Genomic DNA, 12,500 nt, shown 5'->3' with positions numbered 1-12,500 from the left:
TTGAGAAAGCGTCTCTGAAAGTTGTTGGACTGGTCGCCAGAGAGAAAGCCGTGGTCATGGCGAGGAAAGACCATCTGAGACAGGAAGGAGGAAGGAAGAGGAGGAGGAGGAGGAGGAGGAGGGAGGACAGAGGAGGAGGAAGGAGGAGGAAGAGGAGGAGGAGGAGGAGGAAGAGGAGGAGGAGGAGGGAGGACAGAGGAGGAGGAAGGAGGAGGAGGAAGAGGAGGAGGAGGAGGAAGAGGAGGAGGAGGAGGGAGGACAGAGGAGGAGGAAGGAGGAGGAGGAAGAGGAGGAAGAGGAGGAGGAGGAGGAAGAAGAGGAAGAGGAAGAGGAAGAGGAGGAGGAGGAGGAGGAAGGAAGAGGATGAGGAGGAGGACAGAGGAGGAGGAGGAGGAGGAAGGAAGAGGATGAGGAGGAGGAGGAGGAGGAAGGAAGAGGATGAGGAGGAGGAAGAGGACAGAGGAGGAGGAGGGAGGACAGAGGAGCCGAGGAGGTGATCGAGACCGACGACACAGACAGAAAGACAGGAGAGGAGAGAGAAAAAGAGAAGGAAAAGGAGGAAGAGACACGAATGAATGAGACGATCAGAAAAGCATTTTTGAGACGGGAAATGCTGTCAGGCCTCCTCCGTTCAATGGAGAGAAAGATGGTTAAAGGAGAGAGAGTGAGAACAAGAAGACTACAGTAGCAGGACAAGCAGAGCTCTCAGCTTGAGGAGGGGACAGACAGGTCAGAGACAGACAGCTCTCAGCTTGAGGAGGGGACAGACAGGTCAGAGACAGACATCTCTCAGCTTTAGGAGGTGACAGACAGGTCAGAGACAGCTCTCAGCAGCCCAGACAGAAGACGGCTGCTGTAAGGACGAACGCACGGAGGATGGAGGACCAGGAGAGACAAACCTTGACAGTGAGGATCTGATTACTGTGCAGACCTGCATGTGAGCTGTGGGGAGGAGGACCCTGGCAGAGGGAAGGTGAGGATGACAACATCATTATAAGGTGAGGGTACCAAGAGAAAGGTGAAATGATGTCTGCTGCTGGAATCATCATCAATGTTACAACATTTATAGCCTGAACACAATGACGAGATGACACAAAGCAAAGTAAATGTAAAAGTAAATGCGAGCGACAAAAACTGTCTGGGGACCCCCAGGGGTCCTTGAGGGAGTTCCAGGGGGTCCCCAGCTATAGTTTTGAACCAAATGGTCTGTAACTCTGGAACAAATGGAACCATTTGTACACCCTCAGAGTTAAATTAACATTGATTTTACAATATAAATTGGGGGTCCCAGAGATAGAAATGCCATAACATGGGTGTCTGTAGACTAATATGCATGTCAAACTGGGGTCCTTGAAATTAAACGGGTTGAGAAGCACTGCTAGGGGGTCCTTGACATTAAAAGCTTTGAGAACTGTTTTAACGGGTGCACGGGTTCAGAAATGGTTCAACGAAATCACAGGAACATCAGCAGTTATCTCTTCAAAAAAAGATAAAGTTTTATTATTTGGCACGGCAGCAAACACACATGGACGAGTTCCGGTGTCGAAACACGTCTGTGTGGGGTTGATGCCCGGCGCCAAATAATAAAACTGAAGGATTTGTGAGTGCTGGTGTTGATCCTGGGATTTTGTTGAGCAAAATATATATTTACACAAATACATTTCTTTGCCTTTTTTTACTATTTTGAAAAACATTTTTGAATAGTTCAACTAGCCAATCTACATTGACACGTTGTGAGCTTGACTGGCAATTGTTTTGCAAAATAGTAAAAAAAGGCAAAGAAGTTTAGGGATAAGGGATTTAGCGGTGACGAAAATGGAGCCCTTGATTTGGAAAAAAATATAGCGTCTTTGGATATACTATTCATGAGAAATATATATGAGAAAAAAGAAGAAAGAAAGCTAAACACTATGCTCAGTTCCAGCTAGAATGAGCAGTAGTTTAAATGCAATTGACTTCCTAGTAGGACAGAAAACAGCAGAAACCGCTGTCCCCCAAGGACATACACTACAGTATGTATGTTCATTTAAGTGCGTGCGTGCGTGCGTGCGTGCGTGCGTGCGTGTCATGTTGTTTTTCCGTCTCTCTCTCTCTGTACAACAAAAGCAAACAGATGACAGTAACTATGATGATTGCCTGTGAAGCTGAAAGGAACATCATTAGTCTGCCAACGAACGGAGAAATGATCTGGTCGAGTTCCTCTGAAAACACCAAGATGAGATGAGAGGATAACCAACAGAGAAGAATGGAGGACAGTGGGGCGAAAAGTTAGAGCAGGAGAGAGAGAGGTAACGTGTGAGAGAGAGACATACAAAGTCACGCACACACACATGCATAGGCGATTTTTGGCTCTCCCAGTAGGGGGGGCAAAGATATTTTTTCTTTTTTTGGGGGGTACCAAACAATTTGTACAGGTGGTAGTGGTACTATAGCCAATCAGCATGTTGAGTCATGTAAATGTCAATGTAATGTTGCAAAAACTGTTCATTACAAAGCATGAATGAAATGAAAAATCTAAATTAGTATAAAGTTACAAATTACAATTGACAAAAGAAAAATATATTTAACTTAAAAAACACACCCAAAAACTGCACGCACACACGCAAGCAAGCAAGCAAGCAAGCAAGCAAGCACACACGCACAGCCATAGGAGAAAGATAGACAGAAACCAAAAGACAGAGAGACAGAGAGAGATGGACACAAACACGCACGCACACGGCGATATAGACAGAGAGAGAGAGAGAGAGAGAGAGAGAGAGAGAGAGAGAGAGAGACAGAGAGATACTAGACTGTTCATGAGGTTTCTGTTAACAGGCTGTGGTGAGCGTTGGACTGCCGAAGGCCGCCACAGACTCCTCCTGCTCTCGTATCCTCCTCTCTCTCTCTCTCTCTCTCTCTCTCTCTCTCTCTCTCTCTCTCTCTCTCTCTCTCTCTCTCTCTCTCTCTCTCTCTCTCTCCATTGTCACATTCACTCATGCCCACCATTCCCACCATGCAGACCATACAGTCATGCTACACATCACAACTCCTCCTATAGAGGCTGCATGCGTCACACTCTTCTTCAGTGGTGGAGAGGAACAGTACATTTACTTAAGTACTGTACAATACTTTTACTTCTACTCCACTACATCTCAGAGGGAAATATTGTACTTTTACTCCACTACATTTATTTAAAATCTTTAGTTACTAGTTACTTTGTAGATTTGTATTATTATTACAAAACATACATTAACCACTTCAGCCCTATGTGCATTGCAGCCATTTGAAAATAGCCAATCTACAAGCTCAGAGTGCGTCACGATGCGATGCATCGTGAGCTTGTAGATCTGCTAGTTTCAGTTTAAAAGATTTTTATACATTTTGAAAACTTGAAACAGGACATTCTGCATTGTGAGTAATTTCTACTTTTAGCACTTTTTACTTTCTAATTTGGTACTTTAAGTACATTTTGGTGCCAATACCTCTGTACTTTTACACAAGCTATATTTGAAATTCCGGACTTTTACTTTACTAACAGATCACTTACACATTGCAGTACTGATACTTTTACTTAAGTAAAACGATGGAGTACCTTTCTCACCACTGCTCATCTTCCACTGTATACCTTGCCCACAGCAGACCTCAGGCTGACATTCAGACAAGCAGCCATTGTTGTTGTCACTGCTCTGGGGGGGGACTGATGATGAAAACTACCCATCATGTTTGGTTTGTCTTTCGTCAGAGCCGCCAGATGACCCCAAACGCTCAGCGAGGATCTTTTCATTCTACATTAATATATGAGTCTGGCCAATCCGACACTGACTTTGAAGATGATTTATTGAAGGGAAGTCACGCTGTGACAGAGGTTCAAGACCAGTTTCCTGTTTTCACGTGTTCTTTCTTCTTATTATGATCCTCTCCAAGAGGTCAAGAGGTGAAATGGGCTCCTCCGCTAGTACGGGATAAACTTTCAGAGTGACTTCCACCTCCCATGAAGTCTGTTCATTTACACTGAAACCCAGCGACGATATTTTCGTATATAAAAGGCACACATGGAGCGTATGAGGGGCACGGCTTGGGTGCGGTAAGTACAGGGAGCTTATGTGTGACCATTAGTTAGAATATTAGCTCTCTGCTGCCATCTCCTGGTGACAGCATGGAATAAAGTGATACCACAAAAGACATGGTACCGAGGAGGCACCAGGGGGGCACCACCAGTGACACTTTCAAGTGCTCACCACTGTAGGTGTGGTGCTCCACCTCAGCATCAATCTCCCAGGGGTCTAGCGCATTGTAACAGGGACAGACTCCATCTCCCAGGGGTCTATAGCGCATTGTAACGGGGACAGACTCCATCTCCCAGGGGTCTAGCTCATTGTAACGGGGACAGACCCCCGCGTGTTACCGGCTGATACTGACAATAAGCCACAGTCCCAACCTACTTATGGACTTATTAAGAAGTATGGTATCATATCACCCATCGAAGCCATTAGTGCCTTTTCATTTGCTATCCTATCCTGCCATGTCTGTCAACGCGTCTCACGGGGCCAGGCCACGTTTTTAACGACTGCCGTCGATTCAGGACGGTGATCGTTTGTTTTGAACCAAGCCTGTGTTTCCTAAGTGATACTCTGAGGTTTTTCAGCTGCGGAATTATCCAAGGACATCAAAGGCTGCACGCGTCTCATCCAAGTACAATATTTACCCTCTGGATGAAATAGCGAATGCAGAAAGCCAAAAGGATTTAATTCCGGCAAAGACCATTACCTCAAAATGGCCGGTTAGGCCCATGGAACCCATTCGCTAACGGATTGATAGAAATCAGGAATTCCCCCTATTGACTCTTAACCGCCTTGTAAAAAATACTGTCCAACAAAGTAGCGCTGTCACATTTACACTCCATTTGGACAAATGGAGTGTACATTTTACAGCGCTACTTTGTGGCGCATTGTGAGCTTGTAGATCTGCAATTTTTTCGCTATGCATACCCATACACTGTCATTCTTGTAAAGAACAGTTCTGTAAAAGGTACTTAAATGTAAAAGTATCAATACTGCAAATATAGAAATACTTTTGTAGCAAAAGTCCAGAATTCAAAATGTACTTCAAAGTCAATTTCAAATATATGAAGTACAATATTTGGGTCCGAGATGTAGGTGACTTGGAATTGTCCTGACGTTACAATCTGAGCATAATAATATAGGAAACACAGGGGGGAACGGTTAGGGGGGGGGGGGGGGGGGGGGGTATGTCTTCTTCAAAGAATCCAAACCGTTCATCACGTAATGCACAGGGGGCTTATTTTGAAAAACCACACTGGATAAAAGCGGGAGATAATTATGCACATCTCTAGAAAGGGTGGAATGAATGATATCACATGAAAAAGACAACAATGACAACATAGACCACATGCAGAGCGAGGTTACCCCACGATGTGCAAAGGACCACAGTTTGGTTGAAGCTTTTGGCTCGCCGACTGCAGGACGAGTGTGGTTTCCATGTTTCCATCATATTTCAATATCATAGTTTCTCATCTCCGGCTGCCTGGAGTCTTTAGAGACATACGTGGGCTACTGAAACCCCATCAAAGTTCCCAGCTCGGTTGCAAGAAGATGCTTGACACCATCGTACGACAGAGTTTGAGATTGGGCTGCATTAGGCCAAATTCTGGCCAAATACATTAGTGGCACTAGGCCCTATATTGGCTAGGGGAAAGGCCATTGGTTGTGAGTGACAACCCAATCATATGATATGATATAGTACTTTGTCAGTTCACACTGGAATTTGTCTTGCGATTTGTCTATGCAGAACACATACACACATTTGACACAGCACATAGAACAAAACAATATTACACATAAAGACATGAAGACAAGAGCAATGTCCACCGCCTAGATTACCCCATAGCTACTACTCCTGATTAAGCCTCAAAGTCGACTGGTGGACAAAGGACCTCTTTAGTCTGACCTTATTGTATGCTGGCACACCATATCTCCTTCCTGAAGGCAACCTATACTGTGCTAACCTTAGGATGCTGTTATCATACGTGGATGTATAACGTTTCTGAAGTGGTTGTCCAACAATCTTTGAACTTAATGTTCAGTTGTTGCAGCAGTTGTGACTTTGGGGCTGCAGACAAACATCCATACAAGGTGGTACTACAGTACTGAAGAACACTCATAATAACAGAAGTGAAGAACAAAAGAAGAAAAGAAAGAGAAATCAAAACTGTATCATAATTTTTTTAGTATTTTAGAATGTATTGGTCTGGTGTGTCAGTGCGACATTCAGACAGACATTCCTCAGTACGACAGCTGTCAGTATAAGAGTACAGCTGAGCTTACACACCCCTGGGGAGCACCAACATTAGTAGTTAATGCTGAGGAGAGGGTTGTGTTCACTTTCACCCCCAAGAAAATAAGCATACCATGAGTGAGCATTAATGTGCACTGTGACTGCACATAATCGAGCCAGTAGGGTTTGAGACGAGACAAGACAGACAGACAGACAGACAGACAGACAGACAGACAGACAGACAGACAGACAGACAGACAGACAGACAGACAGACACTAAGAAGAGCAAAAATTAGAGAAAGCAATTGCTCTATAGAAAGAGAGAGAGAGGGAGGTCAAAAAAAGGGGGCAGCGGGTGCATTTCAAATACAGATCTGGGGTTGCACACAGCAACACTACATGGTTAAATGAAGTATTTGTTGACTCAGGGTCACTGTGGGGAAGTAGCTGTACATCCGTATCTATACAGTATAGTAGAAAACACAATGATCATCACATTCACAGGGAAAGACAGAACACATGGCGTGACTTACCCTTGGCCCAATGTCTCCCTGGTCACCCTGAGAGGAAAACAGGAAAATAACATATTGTCAACTGCCATTTACTGATGTACTGTTTATAATACTGTACGTACAGTACACGCTGTACAAGGAAATACAGCACAATGTTGAACTACTGCCACCCACATAGCTCTGAAATGTAATAGGAAGGAAGCGACACATGTCAGGTCAGCTGTACCCAAACACACATGGGTCAGCTGTACCCAAACACACGTTTATTTCAGTTGGCAGTGAAAAGCCCACCTAAGCAAATAGCTCAGTGTGGGTCGGGACATCCACAGTATGAAATGCTCCATAGAACAGGCCACAATGTGGCGTGATTTGACCGGATTGTGCCTGGTATAAAAGTGGAACGCGTGCTGACTGAGGCGATCTGGTTCTGTGATGAGGATCTGGGCTCTGTGTTCTTCTCATCACTGAACTCCTACCATGATTACATGATCCGAGCCAATGTTCCAAACCCCAACGTCATCCGTCACTTCCAATTCCCACTAATCAGCAGGAATCCCTTTTCTGACAGATGCTAGCTTACCGCAGTTTGTATCGCTCCCCGCGGCCACACTTATCCAACGTTAACCCATTTTGGGCAGGAAACCCTTTTGGTGTTAGCATTATGTTATGCTTTAGCTATTGAAAAATAGCAGATCTACAAGCTCATAGCGCGCCACCGAGTGGCGCGCTACGATCTTGTAGGTCTGCTATTTTTGAAAAATCGAAGAACGACTGACATAGAAACATAGGGTTTTTCAGAAAACTGTCAGGATTTGGACGACATTTGTAGAGTCGTTCCCGCCCAGAATGGGTTAATGTGCGTATCAATGCAAAAAAGGAAATGTGCAAACACAGACGTGGGCGCGCGCAGTGCAGGCGCGCGTTTATCATGCATATCCTGCATAATGCTTGAACTCAGCAGGCTACAGTGTCGGAGTCTCCGTTGCGTTGCTAGTGTTCTGGTCAGGGTGAGAGTAGAACATCTGGCCCATGGACTCTCTGCTCGTGGCCCGTAAACCTGTTTACTACCTTGACGTGAGAAGAACGCTCTCGCAGACAGACACACAAACTCCGACATGGATACAACTTGTAATCTATGGCCCGCTTGACGGGAGCCGTGTGTGTGTGTGTGTGTGTGTGTGTGTGTGTGTGTGTGTGTGTGTGTGTGTGTGTGTGTGTGTGTGTGTGTGTGTGTGTGTGTGCATGCATGCGTGTGGGCAGCCAGGAACACCTGGAAGGTTGTGTGTGTGTGTGTGTGTGTGCATTGTGTGTGTGTGTGTAATACTATCTGGAAGGGCTTTTGAATTCCATATTCGGTTCATACCTTATCTCCCTGAGGTCCGGCCGGTCCCTGGGGGGGAGGGGGAAAGCATAATGTGAGACAGTTGTTTGAGATAAATCAGTTATCATATGAGCGGCCATACATTACAGTACAATACAGTACATCGTATGCAAGCTCTCTCTCTCTCTCTCGTTTGATCGAATGCTCCCAGAATGCAGCCGGGAGCGTTCCATCATCAAATGTTGCGAGTGCAGGACCCTATGCATAGTTTGTGCCAGGGAGATGTGTCAGGGAGATGTGTCAGCCAACCAGGGAGATGTGTCAGCCACACAACAACCAGGGAGATGTGTCAGCCACACAACAACCAGGGAGATGTGTCAGCCACACAACAACCAGGGAGATGTGTCAGCCACACAACAACCAGGGAGATGTGTCAGCCACACAACAACCAGGGAGATGTGTCAGCCAGGGAGCCAGGGAGATGTGTCAGCCACACAACAACCAGGGAGATGTGTCAGCCACACAACAACCAGGGAGATGTGTCAGCCACACAACAACCAGGGAGATGTGTCAGCCACACAACAACCAGGGAGATGTGTCAGCCAGGGAGCCAGGGAGATGTGTCAGGGAGATGTGCCAGGGAGATGTGTCAGCCACACAACAACCAGGGAGATGTGTCAGCCACACAACAACCAGGGAGATGTGTCAGCCACACAACAACCAGGGAGATGTGTCAGCCACACAACAACCAGGGAGATGTGTCAGCCACACAACAACCAGGGAGATGTGTCAGCCACACAACAACCAGGGAGATGTGTCAGGGAGATGTGCCAGGGAGATGTGTCAGCCACACAACAACCAGGGAGATGTGTCAGCCACACAACAACCAGGGAGATGTGTCAGCCACACAACAATAAGTCATAGTTTGTGCCAGGGAGATGTGTCAGCCACACAACAATAAGTCATAGTTTGTGCCAGGGAGATGTGTCAGCCACACAACAATAAGTCACTCATTGAGCATATTTCATGCGAAGCCGCCTGTAATGACCTGCGAGAGTATAACGAGTGTATAGGCCAAACTCAGCCACATGATGGTAGTCCTTCAGACTTCTCCGCGGTAGATCCATCTTTGTCCCACAGAGGGACTCTGCCATGTAATGAAGTGGAACTGTGTTAGGCATGGAGGATGGACCATTAGCTCTGACCGCTAAATAGAAAGCGTAATGGGGCTTTCGGCTGCAGGCGTGTGTGTGTGTGTGTGTGTGTGTGTGTGTGTGTGTGTGTGTGTGTGTGTGTGTGTGTGTGTGTGTGTGTGTGTGTCATGTTCTCCTGTAATGGATGGACACCCGGCCATCCGCTGAGCTAATCCCCTTCTGCTCTGGGCCGACAGGGCTGTGCTTTGGTACTAGAACCTGGTCCATCTCGTCCGCCTGTCTGAACCATTCTGTACTCTGATGACAAGTGGCACAGGGACACTATGAAACATGGCTCTGACCACAGACCACAGTGAGGGACTGCAGGCCTGCTGTAGGGAGAGAGAGAGAGAGAGAGAGAGAGAGAGAGAGAGAGAGAGAGAGAGAGAGAGAGAGAGAGAGAGAGAGAGAGAGAGAGAGAGAGAGACAGACAGACAGACAGACAGACAGACAGACAGACAGACAGACAGACAGACAGACAGACAGACAGACAGACAGACAGACAGACAGACAGACAGACAGACAGACAGACAGACAGACAGACAGACAGACAGACAGACAGACAGACAGACAGAGACAGACAGAGAGGGAGAGAGACGGATAGAGAGAGAGAATGAAAGAGGAAAAGCTGAGCTTCATGGAGAAATAAGGAGAGAGAACGGGGCTTCAGAGAGAGAGAGAGAGAGAGAGAGAGAGAGAGAGAGAGAGAGAGAGAGAGAGAGAGAGACAGACAGACAGAGAGGGAGAGAGACGGATAGAGAGAGAGAATGAAAGAGGAAAAGCTGAGCTTCATGGAGAAATAAGGAGAGAGAACGGGGCTTCAGAGAGAGAGAGAGAGAGAGAGAGAGAGAGAGAGAGAGAGAGAGAGAGAGAGAGATAGATAGATAGAGATGAATGTATGTGACTGTGATGAGTGGAGTTTTATACTTTCTTTCTGAACTGATCTATAAGGTCAATCTTTCCATCGCTCTGTATTTCACGCTCTTCCTTAACTCTCTCTCTCTCTCTCTCTCTCTCCTCTCCTTCCGCGACGTTCCATCCCAGGGCTCTCCGACCGCCAAGCCCGTTCCGTTCCCCCCACATCAGTGTTTATTTCGTCGACTAAAACTATGACAATTTGTTTTTTACCCCCCCTTCTGGCATTCTGTGCTTGCTGCTGAGGCGAGCAGCGCCCAGTCAGCCATGCCAGCGAGGGCCTCCCCGTTATCACACCTGGTTGGCTTTTAGTGGTGTCAGCTGTGATGTGTGACGGCTGTCCTCCTCTCAGGAGGACGGCTTGACGTCTTCTTTAGCAGGAAACAACACATTAATGGTGCTTGGAGGAGAACCCTGTGCAAACACCTCTCACTCTGCCGCGAGCTAGTAGTGGTTTATGTTTCAAGGGTCTTCCACTTGGCGAGCAACAGAGAGAGAGAGAGAGAGAGAGAGAGAGAGAGAGTGATAGAGTGAGAGGGAACGAACAGTAATGACTTTTTAAAGTGCTTTTGTTGAAAGTCATAAACCCGTCCCCCTTTCCCCCGTCCCCGTCCCTCTCTCTCTCTCTTTCTCATGCTCTTTCTCTCTCCATCTCCGTCGCAGTCTTGGTTCTGTCCAGTGTTGACTTTAACAGCAACATTTGATTTAGATTAGTACAGCATGGAATTGTGGACAAAGTCTTATCCACAACGAAAACAAAATATGCTACGTTTTGGGTCTGAGAGGCTAACGGTCATCAAATGGTGGTCCGTAAGTGGCTCAAATGGCGGATAAATAATGGACCTTTGATATGAATTAAGGTTGAAAACCACACTGCATTAGTCGACAAAATGAACACTGGTTCTGTGATGCTGATTCCGCTTAAGGTGGTTGCACACTGGACACGTTTTTCTCTGAAAACCGACGGAAAAACGCAGCTAAAAATCCGAAAACGTGTCCAGTGTGCATGGACCTTTACTGTCCCTCTCTCTCTCTCTCTGTGTCTTCTTCCATTTCTCCATGGTGCAGGGCCTTGGGCGTGTGTTGGCCCGGCCGCTATGCGGGGCTGTCCTGTCCAGGGACAGGGTGATAGATGGGGCTCAGGGGGGGACGAGGAGAGCGTTATGGGGATTTGAGTGTGCCGTTGTTCAGTTGAGCCGTGGAATCCCCCTAGTGCGGGCGTGAAACCCCTGCAACAACTTACAGATGGTACGGTCTGAGAACATGGCTACCGTTGGTCCCAAAGCGCACTGAAGATATGGCAACAGGAACCATAAAGATGATGGATGGAACGCGTGGCGAACCGTAACCTGTGTCCGAGGCCAAGCTCACGCCCTGCATTAGGTCCATACAGATGTGTCATTCCAACTCTTCACGCTTTTCCTTGCGCACTGAGGGAGGGCGGAAGCAGTGTTCGTGTGAGCTCCACAACATCGTGTCAGTTTTTCCTCTTTTTAGTATTTATTCTGCATTTTCCCGTGATCTCCTAACCCCCCCCCACCCCCCCCCCCCCCCCCTCTCCTCCCCCCTCTCTTTTTCCCTTTCTTTGTTTTCTTGGAAAAATAACACGATGAGAACTATGCACAAAAAAAGTAATTTCACCCACTTTGTTTAACTTGTAAAACTGTGAAATGTGACAATAAAGATGATTCAGATTCAGATCTTTTCCTCAAGGTTTTCTGAATCTGAATAGAATTAACACCTTTAATGACCCGAACGTTCTCACTGACGATGTTCTGTTTCTGATAATGCACTGACAATCTACTGAATAGTTCTGTCTCTGACAATCTACTGACAATCTACTGAATGGTTCTGTCTCTGACAATCTACTGACAATCTACTGAACGGTTCTGTCTCTGACAATCTACTGAATGGTTCTGTCTCTGACAATCTACTGAATGGTTCTGTCTCTGACAATCTACTGAATGGTTCTGTTTCTGACAATCTACTGAATGGTTCTCTTTCTGACAATCTACAGAATGGTTCTGTTTCTGACAATCTACTGAATGGTTCTGTCTCTGACAATCTACTGAATGGTTCTGTCTCTGACAATGCACTGAATGGTTCTGTCTCTGACAATCTACTGAATGGTTCTGTCTCTGACAATCTACTGAATTTGCCAATGGCAGGACATGTGACGTTCTCAAAACGGCACCTCTGTAGATACACAATCCTTCGTTTAAGGTTGATTTGGTTTCACTGCATGGAATTCACCTGCATTTTTTTATATAACAAAAACAGACGACA

General features: G+C 46.4%; 1 protein-coding gene across 1 annotated transcript in view; it reads right to left on the bottom strand.

Moving 5' to 3' along the window:
- Positions 1-12,500, bottom strand: part of LOC306926089 (uncharacterized protein) — a 257,755-nt gene that overhangs the window by 34,935 nt on the left and 210,320 nt on the right. Inside the window, exons 7-9 of the mRNA XM_079505347.1 lie at positions 8,149-8,175; positions 6,807-6,833; positions 1-74 (exon numbers count right to left, since the gene is read on the bottom strand). The exon at positions 1-74 is cut by the window's left edge and continues 1 nt beyond it. Of these exons, the coding sequence (XP_079361473.1) occupies positions 1-74; positions 6,807-6,833; positions 8,149-8,175 (128 nt within the window). The remainder of the gene's footprint in view (positions 75-6,806; positions 6,834-8,148; positions 8,176-12,500) is intronic.

The sequence above is a fragment of the Electrona antarctica genome (assembly GCF_951216825.1).
Source record: "Electrona antarctica genome assembly, chromosome: 1".
Classification (NCBI taxonomy): Eukaryota; Metazoa; Chordata; class Actinopteri; order Myctophiformes; family Myctophidae; genus Electrona; species Electrona antarctica.
This window is presented reverse-complemented; position numbering and strand designations above follow the sequence as displayed.